This window comes from Plectrocnemia conspersa, unplaced genomic scaffold (genome assembly GCF_051122295.1).
Source record: "Plectrocnemia conspersa isolate PC_06_02 unplaced genomic scaffold, ASM5112229v1 ptg000005l, whole genome shotgun sequence".
In the NCBI taxonomy this organism is placed as follows: Eukaryota; Metazoa; Arthropoda; class Insecta; order Trichoptera; family Polycentropodidae; genus Plectrocnemia; species Plectrocnemia conspersa.
Window position 1 is genome coordinate 12,281,172 of NW_028277169.1, and position 20,610 is coordinate 12,301,781.

The window sequence follows — 20,610 nt, forward strand, 5'->3', positions numbered from 1 at the left end:
AAAATATCTATAAATCGGTTCTTGCGTCGTCTTGAACAACAGAACTTGAATTGAACACATATTAGATTTTGGCAGTGTGCACGTGAACACTGCTACAAAATTGTAGCAGTGTGCACGTGACTCATTATAACTTAAATAATATATACAGTATTATATCGTTTATACTTTTTTTTTAATAATCAGAATCGTTAAGATGAAAGATTACTAAAATTTTATGAGCTAATGAATAGCTATTAAAATATGCTATATTATCTATAGTTTATAGTAAAAAAGAATAATATTAACCAATTTTTTTAACCATTACTATTTATCAGTATTTGCAAAAAATATGGTTTAAATACTATTTTATAAATATAAAATCAGATTTTAATTAATTTTTTAATATAATATATCTTATTGGTTGATAGCAATGTAAAAAACTTATGATTCCAGGAAAGCAAAAATAATTATGTATTCATCATATTAAATTGACCACCAATAAGTGACGAGTCACTAGTCGCAAGTTAATATAACTATTTTATTGTCATATAGACAGAATTAATGAATATAATTCACTTTTGCTAGTGAAAACCAATCAATTTGTATTTTAGAAAAAAATAAGTATAATTTTTTTTAAATTAATATAAATATTTCTTTACAATAATACAGAAATATTGGTTAAGTTTCTCTAGTTTTAATTTTATGGCAAATACTAAAAGTAGTTACAATAAAATAATCTACATTTACAGTATTATATTCGCAAAATTATTCTAGATCTGAATTTACCGTATTTTTACCTACATACATATCCAAGATTGTTCGAGTCAAATTATTTCTGTAAAATTTCACCAAAATATTATAATAATTTCATTTAAGAAAAAGAGCAACCATAGATACTATATCTATATAAATTAAATATAATACGCCTGATTTATTAAAATGGTTTACCTTTAAACAAAATTATTAGCATAATACATTTTCCACATACGTGTAACTCACTTCCGTGTGTTTTTGCACGTTTCAATTACAACATAAATAGCATTATGCAGTGTGTGGGAACCCGAAGAATAGACCACGTAACATACTGATTATTAAATAAATAGTCAAACTAATCAAACGACCCTCGCAAATTAACATTGAACTTGGCCGACCGATCGATACGTTCACACGTGCTTTTCTGCTCGTGTTCCGATGCGGGTCTCCGTTTTGGAGAATGATGAATGACCGTGCCGTGTCACTGGCTTACCCAAACATATTAGCGGTTCACTTTTGAAGTGACCCTCCCACGTGGTTCGCAGCACGTTTCTCCATTGAGCTCGTCGTGTTTCTGTTGTGCTCTCATGAATGAACGTTGGCCGGTGTGTCAAACGACAACACTGTCACACCACCGGAGCGCGCATAATTAACAAAGCGGCCGAAACCGAAAAGGTGTAATGGTTTTTGCTTTGAATACGGTAAAAATTGGTAGGCTTATAGTTGATTTGATAAATTGGGAAGCGGCTCACCTAACGGTTCGATTTATATAGAAAAAAATAATTGATAAAAAAATATGGTGTTTATAAATTAACGCATGCTTTTTAGCTATATTTTTCCATATTTAAAAACTCATTAAAAAACAATAATACTTTCTTAAGCACCCTGAATATGTTCGCTAGCAGAATCCAAGATGTCAATATTTTGCAAAAAGGCGGCAAATTTAAAAACTTAAATACTCATAACTCCGTAGGTTAAAATCCTACATAAAAGATCGCTAGATATAAAACGTTAAAAGGCTAAAGCTGCATCGAAATAAAATTAAAAAAAAAACAGATTTTTGCTTCAAAACAAGCAATAAAGTTAACGCTCTAATTTTTTTTGTTTTAAAGAATTGAATTTTTGAATTCTAAATATTATGTTTAATATTTATTTGGCTAGTTTGTAAATTATTTTATGATATCACAAAAAGGCTTTATTTATTCAATTATTTATAAATATTATTTTATAACAAAAAAAATGTCAACGCCACTTTTATAGTTAGTAATATCGAAGCTTTTTCACTTAAATATTCTATAGTTATTTTATACAGTTCTTGGGTTTCACAGAATCAGAAATATTTTAGTTGCTCCCAAGTCGTTTATTTAACATTTTTTTCAATTTATTTTTATGCAATTAATTTAATACAATTGCGTATTATTGCTTTATTTAATTTTTAATAATATTTTATAAATATCTAAACCATAATTTAGCTGTTAATGATATTTATATATTCTGTTGTTAATGATGTCAAATTTTTTCTGCTTAATCATTTTAAATTAATTTTTAATAATTTGTTAATTAGCGAATCTATTTTTTCATGGATATGTACCTTTGTTTTTCTATCTGAAAACAGCAGTAATTGTCTAGTATTACATTTTTTTTTATCTAAAGACATTCTTAATACTATTGTATTAGCATGCATATATTTGTTTCAAATATTATCTGACGCAGCCGAATATTTTTAACATAATTAATATGCACAACATGCACGAAGATGTCTTATTATATTTTTAAATTATTGAGAAATAAAAATATATTTTTTTCTTATAAGACTTTTTATGGTTAAAAAATTAAACAAAACAAATAATAAGTGGATTAAGACATTAAATTAAAACTGCCAATTTAATAAGATAATATATAAAAATAAACTTGACGACTTGAAACCAGAATATAATAATTCACTGTAGAACATATCAAAAATGTTGAGCTTTGAGTAATTGAAGATTCACATCGTGAATCTTCAATTACTCAACCAAACCTCACAGCAACAATATCACTATTTTATTTGCTGATGACACAATCTTTGTACGTTTTCAAAAGAATCTTATTATGATATTAAAAAATAGTCCTATAAATAGTTAGTGACTGAAAGTGTTCTTTCGTAAAAGAAAAAATATTTTTGCTGTCAATAAATTATCTATAATTAAAATTTGTATTGAATTTAAAACTTCTAAAGCGAAGCTTTATGTGTTAGTAAATTTAATGTATTTTTTGCTAAACTTAATATCCTTATAAAGATTGGCATTTCTGTGTGCTCCAATAAAACTACAAAACCATCAAAAATATTTTATTAAGAATTTTAATGAATGTTTAATGGTTTTTTTCGCAAATAGTGTAGTTGTTGCACCTTTAATTTAAAATATATATGCTCACTAAACAGATAATTAAATAAAAGCAGCGAGACATAAATTCATAGCAAAAATAAATAAGTAATTTTTATTTTCCAGTTTAATTATGTTTGTTTATATAACGTCCACAAAATAATGGTTAAACAGATCTAGAGATTATTAAGAATAACTTAAAGTAATAGTTTATAGATACACAATTTCTTTTTGGTACTTTTAATATAAATATAATAATGTTTATAAGTCAAATAGTATATATGTAAGAAAATAGTCTATTAATTACATAGTTTAATGATTCTATTAACGATCTAATCATTTTCCACATTAAATACAATTTTTTTTCTGCAGTCGTTTTACACTGCACATAAAATTTATTTACTTTATGTCTTCCGTAAATAAATTACATTATGAATTACTACAGTTACAGGTAGTTGAAAATCTGATGGTTAGAACAAAATGAGTAGTAATAAAATTGCTTTAATATTCATCTGAAATGTCTATTAAATTTTACTCATATTCTAGGGATCTAAATTTGATTTTTCAAGCATGAAAAAATATCATATTTTGGTTGAATATTTAAATTATTCTACTAATATTAAAGTTAGTGCGGATGGTAATATAGATTGTCTCGAATGTAAAAGGTATATTATCACATATATAATACAATGCTCCTATTTGATATCGATTATAATATTGACTGATTTTTTACCTCTAAAAGTATTATGTATGTTTTTATTGCGTATAAATAGGTCTTGAACTGCGAAACAAATCATTTTTTCAATTTTTGCGGTCAAGCCCGCCATTCACAAAATTGAAGCGGTTTGCATTACAGCAATAAAAAAAGAATCAATAACCAATCAACACGCCTGAGAATACATTTATATAATATATTGAACCTCTCGAGTTCTCCGAATCATTATTATATTTTATTATAGCCTATTAATTATCCATATCCTAATTCGGCGACGTTTTCGTGATTAACGTCAGTTACGTGCGGGCTGACAACTAATTTATATGAGATTATAATTAAACAGAGAATGCATCGTTCTTTAGCCGACAATGGATCGTTGCATTTTAATGCATCAACTATATGCGGGGCATATCATTCTGAAAGGAAAAGAAGTATGAGAATAATTGAAATTGTAGATTTTTTGCCATTCGCTCGCCTTTTCTCACAAGCAAAGAGACAAAGATAACCGCCGTAATTGCTGACACTACATATATGCAAAATAAGTAGGCTAATTCGTGGTAAAGGGATAATCGTGAGAACATTTCAGAGTAATGCATACCTTCGTAGGTACGAAGCGACTTGTACAAAACTAGGCTTCCGAGCCATATGCTCCGAGTTATAATTATTTTAATAATAACTTGGATTAGAAACATTGAACAAGAGCAGTTATTTTCTCATTGTTAGCATCGACACATAGTAGAGTGATTAAAATACTATGTTCTATATGAAAAAAATACTTACTCAATACAAGTTATATTTTATACAATTAAAAAAAATGATATATATTTATCTTGTATAAGTAATTTATTCAAAAACAATTAAGCAATTAGTTTTATGAGATCATCAATCACTTATGCATTATGTAGCTGGAGACAAAATCAGTTTTAAAAATCTCATTTTTATCCAGTAATATTATAGTCTCTTACTGCCCCCTACTCTCCCGGTATCCGCTTTAACGCATTTTTTCAGGAGGTAGCTGCACGTCTACTTGCCTATTGCAGTGAAAAGCCGCCGTTTTTGTCATTTAGTCATGCTTAGCTCCCTGACACTGTCTTTTGATCACCCACTGTAAATCGCCTACCTGTCAAAAGTGGATAGAGCAGTAGATAAGATGCCAGACACTTCCCAAACAGTGCGATATTATATTCTCTACTTTAGTCAACTTGAGTCTCACTTTTTCTAGCCCCATTAATTTTGCATAGAATATTGTTTTTTCCATATGAAATAAAACTAAAAAATATTTATTATGAAGGTTTATTTAAAAAAACATACCAAGTGTATTTTAAATTTTTTTTTGCCAAAAATATCAATTAAAATATTCTTGCCTTATATTATATTAACATGTACTTTTCTGTTAATAATTTTTTAACAAGTACTTTATTTGTTAATAAATTTTCATAATTTGTGTATATGATACATTAATCATTTATATTATTAAGTACTTAACCTAAGTTATTATCTAAATCTACAACATAATCAGTTTTTAAAATTTATTATCTTAGTCTATATTATTAGGCTAATTATTTATAGAGGAACAGTTTGCGGATTTTTTCTGTAAATAAAATGTAATTGCACTAGCCTTAAATTTACTTTATTTAATTTTTATGTAAAGTATTAAAAAATAGACTCTAAGACCAAGCTATATAACGGTAAAGATTAATAAAGGAGGTTAAAGTTAGTGATTGCGATATTGTCAGTATTGATATTATTAATATTATTTTAATTAATTGACCGAAAAACGTGGCGCATATAGTACAAAAATATTGATTTAAAAAATATTTTCGTGATACCAGTATTTTATTTTGTAATACCGGTAATACCGAAAGTCGATTTTTGCCACAATACCGGTATTACCGGTATTAAAGGCCAACTACCGCGCGGTCGGGATCGGCATTATCCTTTTCCGACCGCATAATAAATGTTTACGACGCTCTTAACCTTGATTTGGTTCCTCTCCAAGGCCAATCTAGTATACACTACATACATAAATGATTTATTTTACAATTTTGAGCTGTGCTTGCAAATAAACCTTAATTTTATTATCTAGTGAAACGGATTTTTTTAGAAAATCTAATTTATAGAAGTTAAATTTGAGTTTATTAGTTGAATAAAATAATATTAAAAAAATGCAGCTGTTTTTATTGTTTTCTTAATTATAATTATAGTTTTACTGAATATATCTACATGCATGAATGATTTTTAAAGTATAGTCACATCTTTATAGAAAATCTCCAGTATTATAAAGTTAAATTTCTAAAATTATGCTAAAGTACTGTTCTAATAAAGAAAATGTCATGCTTAATTTATGAATCTAATTTAAGTTTTATTACTTTGACTTAATCCATTGGTTTTAAGTTATTTTGAATTATTTTTACAACAAAATAATATAGTTAAGCATTGCCTTAATAATTTCACAGAACATCTGGTCAAGAATCTGATGGCCGTTTTAAAAGATCAATCATAATTACGCGTCCGTTTTCGCCAATTTTTTTTCCACATACGATCATGAAGAATATAATGTATATATTCTTCATAATCGTTCATTTCTCTCTCGCCAAAGCGCTAATGATTCTTTTTGCTTTGCCCATATTTTTTTGTGTATTCTCCTCCAATGCGCCGGCTCTGTAATCATCAAATTCGCGGGCCGCTTTTTGCAATAATTTACACCGCACTTGTTGTGGACATAAGGTACACGATTTTTATCGATCGATCATAATTAATATTGAAATGCAAAAAATATATACATATAAGCCGTAGGATCTATCCACAGTCCTATACAAATACACTTTCCGGTAATCGTTTAATCAACTGTCACACGTGTTGCTAGATTGATTAATGTTGTTGATTTTTAACCCACGAATGACCCTAAAATAGGACCGCTAAAACTAAAGCAAACGTTTGTTTCGATTGTTGAAATTAAATTACTTAATCAAATGATGGCAATAGCTTATTTTTAAACTTGTTTATGTGCTTAACCGTGTATTGACCGTTGACATTAAAAAATACCTGTACTTATCATCTTATGTTTTACTGCTTTATATTATCATAAAATATTTAATTGAGTTGCTCAATAATAATTATTAATTATATCAAGTCGTAACTCTTGTATATATCAATCTATACTACATGAGGTTATGTCTCTATTAATATTTTAACTGTGCATATAAATTATGTTCGATCAGACAGTTTTAGCACTTGCCGAGAAAATTACTTTACTAATTATTCAAAATTGCATTGATGTTCTTTAGAGATAAAAGGAAAACAAGAGAGATAATCCACGATTTTTTTATTAAATAAAATATGTCGGTCGTGCTAGGGTTGACGATCCTGTCGTGACCCACCTGTTCACCTGTAGTCGAGGTCTACTACAGCTGGCCACAATAATTGTGTGTATCTCACGGTACGAGAACAACCACTTAGAGGTCTGGCAGAGGTCCCAGCTGGGCCGATTGTGTCGGAACCCGCATGCACTTTTTGCGATCATTTCGCTTTCGGTTCACATTACCGTTTTGATTACCCACGGCCACTGGGAAAAATTAGTTCACACTCCAAGAACTAATTTTTGCTCGCCGACGATTGATGATCAACACACCTAGCGAAATAATCTGATTTATCTCTCTGTATATATTTAACACATAATTATCTACTAGCGTATTTATTATTAATTGGAAATATATTGTACATTATCTTTATTTAAAAATAGTAATAAAATGTATATAGACAAATATTTTTTAAGCTTTAAATCTATCTATATATAAATTTTACTTTATTAATTGTAAATCTTTCATTGCAACGTGACAAGCAATTAAGTAAATACAATTAACAACTACTAAGTAAATAGTAGACACCAGACTGAAATCAAAGCCTGTGAAAATCAGTGATACGTATTTTATTTATTATTAAGTTCCGGATTTTGAGGCCTAATGGGGTGTAACTTTGCAGCCAAATAGACGTTGGAAAAGATAGTAACAGTTTATTTATTAAACTTATAGCAATTAGAAAAATATAGATGCCGCTATTTGTCGGTGTAGTTGAAATGTCAGATAATAAGTCGGAGAGTCTTCGCTGGCGTGTCGAGTTGTATTATTGTCGGTTGTGAGTTTGATAATTCTCGCGATGCTCTCTGGACAATTCGCTAATGTATCTCATGTCGATGTGGTTGCTGTTACACTGTGGCGTCTCTTCGGTGTCTCTCAAAGCGTCTCTGCTCGTGTGACCAAGTGTCATATATTTTACTGGCGAATTGCAGATTATGCCAAATGCATCGCTTCTTGGAAACACGTGCGGAATATGTTTACGCCTGAACCCTTTGAGTAGTGTGTTAATTTTTACACAATTGGGAGTGAGTCAATCTTACGTATTTTTCCATAATTATTTTTGTAGTTATATATTTATTATTATTTTATATTGCATGTATATTAAATTTTAAAAAAAGTCAATGATTCTCAACGATTTATTGCTATGTTATATTTTATTACTTTTTGGTATTAATTTGTTCTATTAATTTATTTTAAATTTTTTTATATATTATTCGACTTTTGTGTACTTTTTTAATATCATTTCAGAGGCTCTCAATATTATTTTTGGTTATGTTAATTTATTTCATACCCTTTAATTTATCGATATTATTTGCTATGCAAATCATTTAAAATAGAGCAAAATAGAGAAATATGATGTAAATATAATGTTTTAAATTTATTTTTTCTTCAGCTATATATGTAAATATAACTATCTGAGCAATACCGCTCAAAGGGTTAAAATATAAATATATTATGCGCAGGGTAGAATATATTATCTAGTTCGGGCGTCCTTTCCACGCACAGAGTAGTTTTTTGGTGCTATTAATAGGTGATTAACGTCTCGGGATGGATGTGCCTTGAGGTGGTCCAAAATCTCTCTTTCATTTTTGTGAAAAATGCCTGTCTTACTTTCGAGACGGATTTTTTCTTGTTAGAATTTTTTCTAAATTATAACAAACTGTACAGGTGGTTATAATTCCCACAAAACTATTTTTATATATTATTTAATTCTAATTATTCATTAGGATATGTATCAAAAATATTAAAAAAATCTAGGAAAGCCTTATCTGTGATACGATTTCCAGATACGATAAAAATTTAAAAAAAGCTAGGATCCACATGGGATTAAAATTCATGTTTTAAATATAATAGTCATCAAATTTTACGAGTGCTAATATATTGAAATTATATTTAAGAATTTCTTATATATATTATATATATATTGAGATTATATCTAAGTTGGATAAAGATAACATCAATAGATTAATTTAATTAAATCTGTATTATATTTTTGTATTTAAATAATATTGCTAATATTTTCTTTAATGTTCATGCAATGTTTTTTGACAATTATAATAAAAATATCTCTTAATTTATTCTCCAGTTGATTTTAATATTTTATATCTTAGCTTAAATACTTACATATAAAATAGTAAGATTTTATAAGACTCATAATCAAATACTATACAATTATTCTATAGATAGTAATATTTTTATTATGCACTCTTTTATGACTTATAATCAACACATACTAAATTTGGTTTAAATAATCTCCTGGTAGTTGTATTACGCACCATCTATAGATTAAAATCTATATGCACGATTAGATTACTGTAAATGGCGGTAGTTAGAAGTAAAATGGTTTATCGTTAATCTAATCACTAAATTATTATTTTTATTATCAACTACCATAACAAAATAAATTCATTTGGTGTATAAACTTGAGATTTCATAATAATTAATTTAATAAAATTCTTTACTAAGCATTTATAGTCCAGTATAGGAATATTGATTTTCAATTTAACCTTATATAGAAAAGCTTAATTAAATTATAATATTTTTTTTAATACCTAATAACATTTTAAACTGAATTATACTAATTTAGGGTAATTTTAAAAACCTTTTGCAATCTTTACTGAGTTTACATCGTATTAGAAATCAATATGGAAGTATGGATATTATTAACAACAATTCCCTGTAATTTAATTTTAAATATTTTTAGTCCCAATTTAATTTTACATGATTTTAAGTCTCTGTTTTACATTTAAGATATTACAATAATAAAGTTTAGCTAAGTTAATCTTATTTTATTGCTAAATCAAAGTCATGTTTTTGTTATAAATAAAGTATTCTTATAAATCTCACTTTATCGAAGTAATTTCTTTTACTTAATTAATTTTATTTTGAGCGGCAAATTAGGAATAAAAGAAGCATGTTCAACCTTGAACAATAAATTTACTTCTCATTCATAGATTTTATTAAGCCGTGGTAAATGTGAGAAATCGTAAACGTCGCACCTGAAGATGATAAAATGAATTTATTTCCGAGTGCTAAGATATTTTTCAAACCGGCTGTTATTTATGGTTAGCGGTTATTTAACTGCATTTTTAAGATTTTATTTACGGTTTTAAAGTCTATATGTATACAATACGCGCCATAACCGGTATAAATTGAATTATTGCATTTCTTCACATAATTCATAAGAGCACTACATAAGTCAGATTTATTATTATACATAAATGATCTAATCATTAGCTTTATCACAATCCGTAAATTAAACACATTATCTCAATCGCGACAATTGGCCCAAATTCCCTTAAAAATAAAAAGCAATTGTCTTTCGATGTGAGATACCTATACATTAATGGTTTTAAAGAAACCGTTGTATCATAAAGTATATAGTGCGTGCCCGCGATAACGTTAACCTTTTCGTATAAATAAAAATAATGTGAAATAACACAATCCGTACGTAAAAAAACAGTTAAGTTACATTTCGCTTGATTGTTACCACATTACTATCATTATTACGGAGTCGAATGATATATTTCGACTGTAACCTATCCTTTACTTCTTCATACATACATATATAAATAGAAATAAATAAAAGGTAAATTTAATTTCCGTCTGCTGTGCGATGCAAATTGCTATGAAATAAAAATGCTATAATTCCAGCTTGTATTATATAGTATAAAAATATACAAATAGAGGCATCAGAATGGCGGAGCCGTAAACAATAATAAAATTAAAAGCAGTATGAATCTTTTTAACGTCAAATTATTGTATTTTTCAGAATCAAATTGGATTTACCTAAGAAATGCGACGGGCAAAGATGAAAATGGCAGATCGGGGACCTTGCGTCTTCTTCCGGAAGCACCTGGCCGGGACTTGTTTATCATTTTTAATATTTATGGTGAGTTTATACTTTTAAATATTATAATAAAAAAACTTAATTAAAAATATTTTACTAATAAACTGCTACGATCGTTAAAATTAATTATTAGGCCCAATATTTTTAAAGAAAACTTTTTGAGGCATTATTTAACTATTTTTCTTTAAATTAAACCAAAGACTAATTGCAGCGCAGTTTAATTTATAATTGAACTAATATACTAAATTATACACTCGTATATTTTTTAATAATTCCTGATAATTAAATATCACATTGTTTTATATATGATTGTCATTATATAATTTAAAAAAAAACACTGAACACATGGTTTTTGGTTGATGTACTCTTAAACAGCATATATTATTTTACTCAAAACAGATCATTATTGCCTTTTAGTTACTGACTAGATATTTGGTACATAACTTAATGTGCTAAGAACAGAATTCCGCAATTAAATTTTGTACATCATAATAGAAACCCTTTAATAATTTTAGCGTTACACAAAAACCACAAAATCAATCGTTTTCTTTGTAGTATTTTTTAATCATTTTTTGTTATGAACTATTAAGACCAATATACTATGAAAGTGCTCCATATTATATATTTTATTAAAAATAAAACGATGTACAGAAATATTTTTAATATCATAATCATTTGTATTTATTATATATAGGTAATAAAAAATAATACTAATTTTTTTATTTATAAATTAATAATTTAATGATTAATTATGATGAATTTATTGAAGATTTATGCTTATTTCCTACTACCTTATTTAATTCGATTTGATTACTTACGACATAAAAATATTACGATAATCGATGGCCTTAAATGGTATGCAATATAATCAGATTGGCTTACTAATTAAACGAAAATTTCTATTTATTACCACTCATACTTTAATATGATCATTTAGTATTTCAGTAAATTATTTTAAAATTACCTTCATAAATATTTGATAAACACTAAAACTATGATATTGATAAGCAACATGATTTATTTTATTAAATTTGATGAAAAGCTATTAAATAAATATAACGTTAGCAGTAATGATGGAAAACCCCTTAAAGTGGTGTGTAACTCTTTACAAGTGCATAATCTGATCGAAATATTTTAGCAGGTAGTTTTAACCGTAATTTTGAGATATATACAGAGGAATTTGTCATTTTTAATTGCTCACTTGAGTTGTAAAAAATATTACTTGTCAAATTGTTTAGTCTCGCTTAAGTGACCGTTATGTTCAGTTGCTTTATTTGTCGTTATATTTATGTTTTTTTAAATTTATTTTGAATAATATATAAAAAAATTAAAAAATGGCAATAAACGCATATTAAGTGAAGCTAAAAGAGCGAATATAATTATATTGCATAGTATTGACTGAATATATCAAAAATTAGTGAACACATTAATTGTTCACGAAACGCTATCCAAAATACTTTGAATGTGGTTCTTACAAATCAAAGCTAATAACTGAAATAAAACGAAAGATCAAATATTGATTCACGAGTCCCTTAAAAATCGTTGAAAAACATTTTCAAAGCTGGCTGCTAAAGTCTCTGCAAGTGTAAATGACTGCATCCATTTTTTGCGGAAGGTGAGAAGAAAGCTCAACAATGTGGAACTCAGATGTAAAGCCCGACACAAACCTTGGCTTTCAGAAATAAATAAAACTCGAAGGTTAGAGTGAGCCCGATAACACCGAGACTGTACATCTAAAGATTAGGCAAAACTTATTTGGTCCGTTGAATCCAACTTTGAGATAATTTTAAATTAAAAAGCATAAAAAAATATTAATTTTTTTTAAATAAATTTATTGCAACACATTACCAATTTTGAGCGCTGCTCATTAGCAGTGATTTCTTGGACCTTTATAAGGTACACCTTGTACACCTTAAATAATCAATGTTTTAAACTAAACAACAGGGAGTGGAAGTAGTAGGGAAGGTGGGAGAGAGTCATGTCAAATTTTTTCTACGTTCCTGGTCAGTATAACCGGAATGGAATGCCATTTGCATGCGACTCTTGGTACAGACCGCAACGGAGATCATCGCGTTAATTCGCGGTGCGGGTGTGCATGCCCCAGTTGCTACTGTTGCGGTCTGCTTACTCCTGTACACGCACGGAACCAATTAAACCTGAGGATTATTCCATATCCGCGATTGTTGCGAGCACGCCGGTTATCGACACTTCATAAAATGCTAATGAATCATTTTCAACGACCTCTAGCTAAACTTGCATTGCCGCTTCTTTGTGGAAGAGGACCAAGTGTAGAGGTGTCCCTTCTCTTCTACATATCGATGATTTTAAGTTTAAATTGGCTACTTTATTGAAAGCACAAGAAGTAGAGTGCCTTATCTTTTTTATTAAAATAAATAAATAGTACAATATTATTGATTTATTAGGTTCACAAGTCTATGTTTTCAATGTTGCTTTACCAACATGTAGTTGTTTGATTTCATAAAAAGAAAAGTGGCATTTGTAGATAATATTCGCTCAAAAGTAAAAATAAATAAATCACACTACTTAAATTGGCAAGCTTTTCAAGCCCATCGGTGGCTATTAAAAGAGGTTCAATGTTTTTGTGCAGCTATGCGTGGTCGTAGCTAATGCAATAATTACACTAAGGTATTGCACGTTATCATTACTAATTATTTACCTATTACTCATCAGCTCTTGTATAATTTTAGTATCTATCTATAAATATCATTTAAATTTAAAATACTAATTTTTTAGCATACATTAAAAAAATATTATTATAATTTTTTATTATTTTATTTAGAATCTGTTTTTACATGAAAAATAAGTATTTTTAATATTATAATATTGCCATGTAAAAAGAATATCTCTGCCTCTTCATACATGATATAAAAAATCTAATATATTTTATATAATAGTAATTTACTATTTTATATTTATCGTTTATCATATCTGTCAGGTATGTCAGATGGTGTAAATCAGTGTACGCCATAGCTTCCAATTTTACACGCATACATTCGCGCGTGTTTGAGCCGAGTCACAAGAATAAAGTCGTATACGTCGCACGAAAATACGATTGTATGTTGTTTTTGTTTCTACTATTATTATCGGGAAACTGCAGCGTATTGGCATACTTTGGCGAGTTTAGCAGATGTCGATAACAATGTTACACGTATGAAATATTATTAAAAAAAAATAAATAAGACATATTACATATCATATGTAGATATAAAATTTACATTGAAAATATATTTACAATTAATTACAATAAAATTCAAAATAAAATCACGGTTAAGTTGGATGTGAAAATAATTTTTTTTTTTTAAGGCATATATTTATGAAAATCTACAAAAAATATTAAATATACAATTGAAGCGTTCTAGTCATGGGTAGTAGCTTCGATGTTTTTGGTGGCGTTAGTTGACGATTTGTGGAGGTTTGTACTGCGAACTGTACACAGTGACCCTAATGAATATCTCCTTCTGGAAGGCGTCAGTGCTTGTTCTTGAGCGCGTGTCCTTGAAGTAATTGCTCGTACAGGAAGCGAGGCGTAAGTCTGAGGTTGAACGATGTTTTTAGAGCGAAGAGATAGTCCGAGGTCAATTCTGACCTCACCACCATCCTCCACAAACACAAATGCCCACAAGCTATCCTAACCCGCTAACTACCAATCACATCCCCACCCATTACCTCGATATTTACATTTTTTTTGCTGACAATATCTGTAAAGAGTTTTATTAAAAAATTATTTTAATAATGTGTGTTTTTTGTAGATTTAAATCACATAATTTAATTTTCTGTTTTATTGAATACATTGTTTTAAATATAATATAAATGTAAATAAGAGTTTTATATTTTTTTGAAATTATTTCAAGAAGATTTATTGTAACAACCAGATAAATACTATTTATTTATTATAAAATAGATCAAAAGTACGCATTAATGATATAATTAACTTAAAAGTAAAAGGACCTTTATAATATATTTTTTAGATAATAAATTTATCATAGATTTACATTGATTTTTTCAAGGCGTATTTTGTTGCTTAATATATAATATTTGTGTCTGTTATTTTAAAATACATTGTCAGTAATGTAATTTATAGGATCTAGTTAGTAATATTTTTATTTCTACTGTTTTAATACCAAAATTATGACAAAATAAAATATATAATATAATAAAACATGAAAAATATACCCTTAAATAATTACTGATTATTTTATAAAATAATCTGATTAAAATAAATAAACAGATTTAAACCATTTTTGATTTAACTCGAAAATAAAATTACTTATGTTTAATTTTTTAAAGATAAAATTTAATTGAATTGCATGCTACTTCATTTATAAGTGCATATAAGTTTTTTATAGTATTTTGATTCCATCATAAAGAAGTTCTAATAAACTGATATTATATAATATAATCTGAAAGAAGGCAATGCGCTCTATATTTAACATAAAACATAATTTAATTTTATAAGTATCTTATTTATTGGTATTCTATAGTTTATACGATTTTTAAAATGTTAATAATAAATAATTATAAATGAAAAAAATAATGCTTATCAAATGATTAGATTGACCTTAATTTTTGTGACGTTTATCTGATTAATATATATATAAAACACATGTTTTATTATTTTCTGTTAATATAATTTAAAATATTTTTATTATTTATATACTTGTTTAAAATTAATTTGTTAAAAAATATTTATTGTTTAATGTAATTCAATATGAAGTGATGTTATTTTCATTTCGCTTCAGCGCGTTCGATAACGAGCGTTTTACTTGTTTTTTTCCGTTAAGAGTACGGTTTTTAGCTAACTTAATTTTTAGATAAGATGTTAAAAAAATGTAACGTTGCTAATACGGCTATGTCGAAAAACCGTTACGCTGGTAAATAATTATGAATGAGTCCGGCGAGCAATGTTGATATAGTAATTACTATTCATTTTGGAAAGAGTCTACGCCGAATAAAGAATATATAATATTGTATATAAATACACATAGTTCATGAGTAATATTTTATTAGATATATACTGTAATGCCGTACAGAAGTGGACCGTTTTTCAACATTGACAGGAAAATAATAGCTTCGGGCTCTATTTTTTATTCGTCGGTAATAGTTTAAAAGGCGGACAAATTTTTTCCAGGGCGTCGAAGTAACAATGAAATTGTATGTAAATAATAATATACATAAAATATTATTAATTATATTATATGTATGTATTTTACATATGTATGTGAATACGGAATAGAGTAATTATATGCATTTTTTTCATAGTAGTAAAATTAAATTGAGTGTGTGAAAACTTTGCAAAATAATATTGGTGCAAGAGGTCATGATATGAGCTCTCTTTTTTTCCATGGTATTTAAAAATAATAAATAATTTAATATATAGCTAATTAATAATACGCCTTTTAACATATGTACGTTTGTAACCTATGGTCTATTAAACTAATAAATTTTATTAATTTTCATATAAATAAATTTGACAATTTTTTAAAACACTTATTGTAGTAGATAGCTTATGGTTATTCTGTTATTTTGTATTTCAATTCTAAACGTGTTAAACGGTTACTAAATATTTGTGTTAATTAATTTAAAATTAAGTGTACAATTCATCATATTATATTATAAACGAAATCATGTTGTGATATACTTCGGAGAGCAATATTTTATTGTAATATCTCTAGATGAAGATTTCTATTTTATAATGGTAATATTTTAATTTAAAATAATTATATTATTTACTTTAATCTCATGCCATATTTGTCATTCATTCATAAGTAAATCTTTTAACGTAAGTTATGTTTATACTTATTGCTCATAATGCACGTTACCGTAATGCGTTTAACGGTAATTTATTTAACGAGATATCCAACGCATTGTCAAAGAGTTACTGCGAATACTTATAAATATACATCGTCCCCGCGCTTCTTCGTGTCCATCACACAGACTCGGTCGTCTTTAACTAAACGGTTAGTCACTTACCGTTTCGCAATGACGTCTATCAGGCACCCGGCGAATGCATAAATAAATTACCGGATATCGAAAAGTAAAACTTTAGCAAATACCTACGGTAAACGCATTGGTGGCTGGCAATTTAGCTAATGCGTCTGGCCAGTGACTGTTTAAATCGTCGTTAGCAATAGTAATTCGAAGTAGGAAGATATGAAGAGTGCATTTACCGGTTGACATGTGTCGCTGGAACAGAATAGCAATGTTCTTCGACTGCAAGTGGCCTCGATGCAGACACGAGGTACCGCAAAGGTCTCTTCCAAGTCCAAGTTTTTTTCTACGTATTCACATCTTGAAATACTGTAAGACCAGGGACGCGCCATGAAAAATCTTACTCTAAAAAGAACCATATAAACATTGCAAAATTGAGTCATATTAATCTAACCATCGATCTGCTTTTTCATCATACTCAAGAATTCTTACATTCACGATCATCTAAAATATATTAAAAAAAGCCTGAACTGTTTGTTCCTGTATATGATGATTTAAGATTAAAAAATTATAGTAAGAGTCATTCATAATTGAATAAGCACCTTATTAAAAAAATCAAGAGAGAATCATATTTCAAGTTTTATTTATTTTATATAAATAAAATCCCATGATCGAAACGTTACGAAACAAATACCGGAAACCGCACTCATACAATAATTTATTTAAGACACATATTGTTTACACAAAATTGATTCTGCGGTTAAATTTGAACCGTAAGCCCACCGAAGCGTTTCTAAGAATCGCTTACCAAAATATATAATAACGCATATCGATCTACTTTTTCTTTGTATATTATAAATTAATATCTTCCTGGAAGGTGAACCAGTTATTCTTTCGATCTTTCTTCGAGTGTGTACTGCCTTTTTTCGGTTCATAAAAAGAAATGCAAATATTATAAAGTCTCAAAGGCACACTTAACTTATGTTGAGTTGTAACGTGCGTTGAATGATTTATATCCATGTTGGTTATATGACGACAAATATATTCACCATTGTTCAGTCGCTTCCTTACATGTATATATTTTATGAAGTATAATATTTCATAAAGTAAACTGTGTTTATGATTTTATGCGCCATATATAAATAGTGTTTTATGCTAAGTACATATATTCTAAATTAATATATTTTATATGCATAATTGTACATGAAGAACTATAGATCTTCATTCACTAGCTAGGTCGTATATATTATGTACAGAATATTCCCTAATAATGAGCTACTTTAACTCAAAGAAAGTATATTTTATATAATAAAAAAATATATAAATTTAACTATATCAAGCCATTTCATTCTCAGATTTTAACTATTTGTATTTTTAACAAATATTTCAATTTTTTTTACTAAACAATAATATTTTAAGTACAGTTCATAACTTCTATTGAAAATATATATTTTTCCCACAATGATAAGTACTTTTGATTTTAATAAAATATTATGATATTTATATGGTTAGTTTATTTGTAGCATAAAGCTTTTAGCAAAAAATAATCAAAAACAGCAGTTGATATTTTCACAATAATAAAAATATATTTTGTAAAATGTGCTATTTTGTGTCCTATAAATAAAGAAAAAAATATACTAATTATAACTCTAATATATTATTGTGTTATATAAAACATTAGTACTTTTACAATGCAAGTAAAATAAAAATATACGAAAGAATTTTTTTATAGTATTTGTGACTAATGTTTATTAGCAAGGTGTTAAAAGAAAACGAACTTAATTTTAATGTCTCTGTATATTTTACATATCTTTAAATACAAATCCTCATTAAAATTACAGATTTATATTTATAAAGCAAGTCCACAAAAAAGTAGTATTATCAGTATTAGTGTAAGATATTTGAAGTTGATTTTCTTATGTAATGTATGCTTTAAATACATTTTATAAATATTAAATATCAATGGCTTAAAGTGTAACATAATTTTTTTCACTAAATTTTCCGTTGTAACCTGACACGCGTAAGCCCAATGCGTTACACCGGGTAAATCTTTACCAACTGAGTAAGTTAATCAGATATAGTGAATACCACCAACTGAGTATTAACAACCAGAATGAAAGTCTGCAAATCGGCGACTTTTATATTAACAGTTATAAATTATTGTGTTTTTTTTATTAATAGAGCATTTTTATAAATAAAAATTCGAGTGCCGCTGCCGGGACTCGAACCTGCAACATCAGAATTACTAGTCTGAGACGTTCTTTAATCGAAATATACATGCTCAAAAAATCTGCAATTAAACACTTGCTTTATTTTCCTATTTTCAAGTTGTCTATTTAGTTTTTTGTTTCTCCATAAAGTTATCAATTATGGTGTTAGTAATTTTATCATTTAAACCATCAATATGTTAGAACGTTTTACTGAAAAATATTAATACTTATACTAAAAATAGGTTATTATAAAAAATGTAAGGTTTTACTTGGTAATCTTATTTTGCTTTTTATATACATGAAAAAATATTTTAGTCCGCATTTTCAACATTAAATATTATATATATATATTGCAATATTTTCTTTCTAAATTATAATTATAATTTTTGAAGTAAAATGTTTTTTATTCAATCTATTTATAGTCAAATTTTTTGATATAAATAATCTCTACATTGTATAATTATTAACAATTAAAAGTTTAATTCTGGCATATGTTTCAATATCAATCTTAAAAATGTTTCAATATTTACACTTTAGTCATCGATATGTTAAATTGATATTTATAGCTTATTAAATAAAAATTAAATTGTAGCTATTTTGGTTTAGTAAAGAAACAGTAAAAAATTGTAAATATATAATATTAAAAAATATGCTACCAAAATCTGAAAAGTCTTGTTTAGAAGTTTTATTAAAAATTATAAAGTACTGATACCAAATTAATCAATATTCTCAAAAAAAAGCGATCAAATAAGACAGTTATTCAACTTAATGTATAGCAAATTGTATAGAATAATGAACGATAATATAATAACTGCATCTTAGCCTTATGCGTTACAGCGTAGTAATTACAATTAACACACAAATAATTAGTGAGACATCAGACTGAAATTAGTCTGTAAATAAGTGACGATTATTATTATTTAAAAACTATTATTACTTGATTATATTTTAATTGTTTATATGTGAAGTATAAGAGTGTCTTGGAAGACTAAATCTGTAATGATAAAATAATCACTAATTTTATTTGCGAAAAAAGGATTAAAATTAAAAATATATTTAAAGACTTGTTTATTAGTTAGTTAGTAGTGAAATATATATATGTACATATATTGAAACTACAATACTTATTATATATTATGGAAAACCACAGGAATCTTAATTTGTTTTATTATCGTTTGTTATGTTTGCATACATTATATTGTGAATGTACTTAAACATATTTAAAATGTATTTCTTTGCCAATGTACTGTAGAAGTATTGAATAGTAATTGAAAGAATATTAATTAATAATTTACTAAAATAAAAGTCAAAGCAAACAATAGTTGGAATATAATCAAGTACGAAGGAATAAACATTTATAAATATTTTAGATTTATTTAAACATATAACTATTATTTGACTACATTTAAAATATTGTTGAATATGTTTTTCTTAA

At 27.1% G+C, this 20,610-nt stretch overlaps 1 protein-coding gene across 1 annotated transcript in view; it reads left to right on the top strand.

Annotated features, from left to right (window-relative positions):
• Window positions 1-20,610, top strand: part of m (zona pellucida domain-containing protein miniature) — a 77,455-nt gene that overhangs the window by 45,029 nt on the left and 11,816 nt on the right. The window contains exon 3 of the mRNA XM_088185518.1: window positions 10,939-11,058. Within this exon, the coding sequence (XP_088041644.1) occupies window positions 10,963-11,058 (96 nt within the window). The 5' untranslated portion in view covers window positions 10,939-10,962. The remainder of the gene's footprint in view (window positions 1-10,938; window positions 11,059-20,610) is intronic.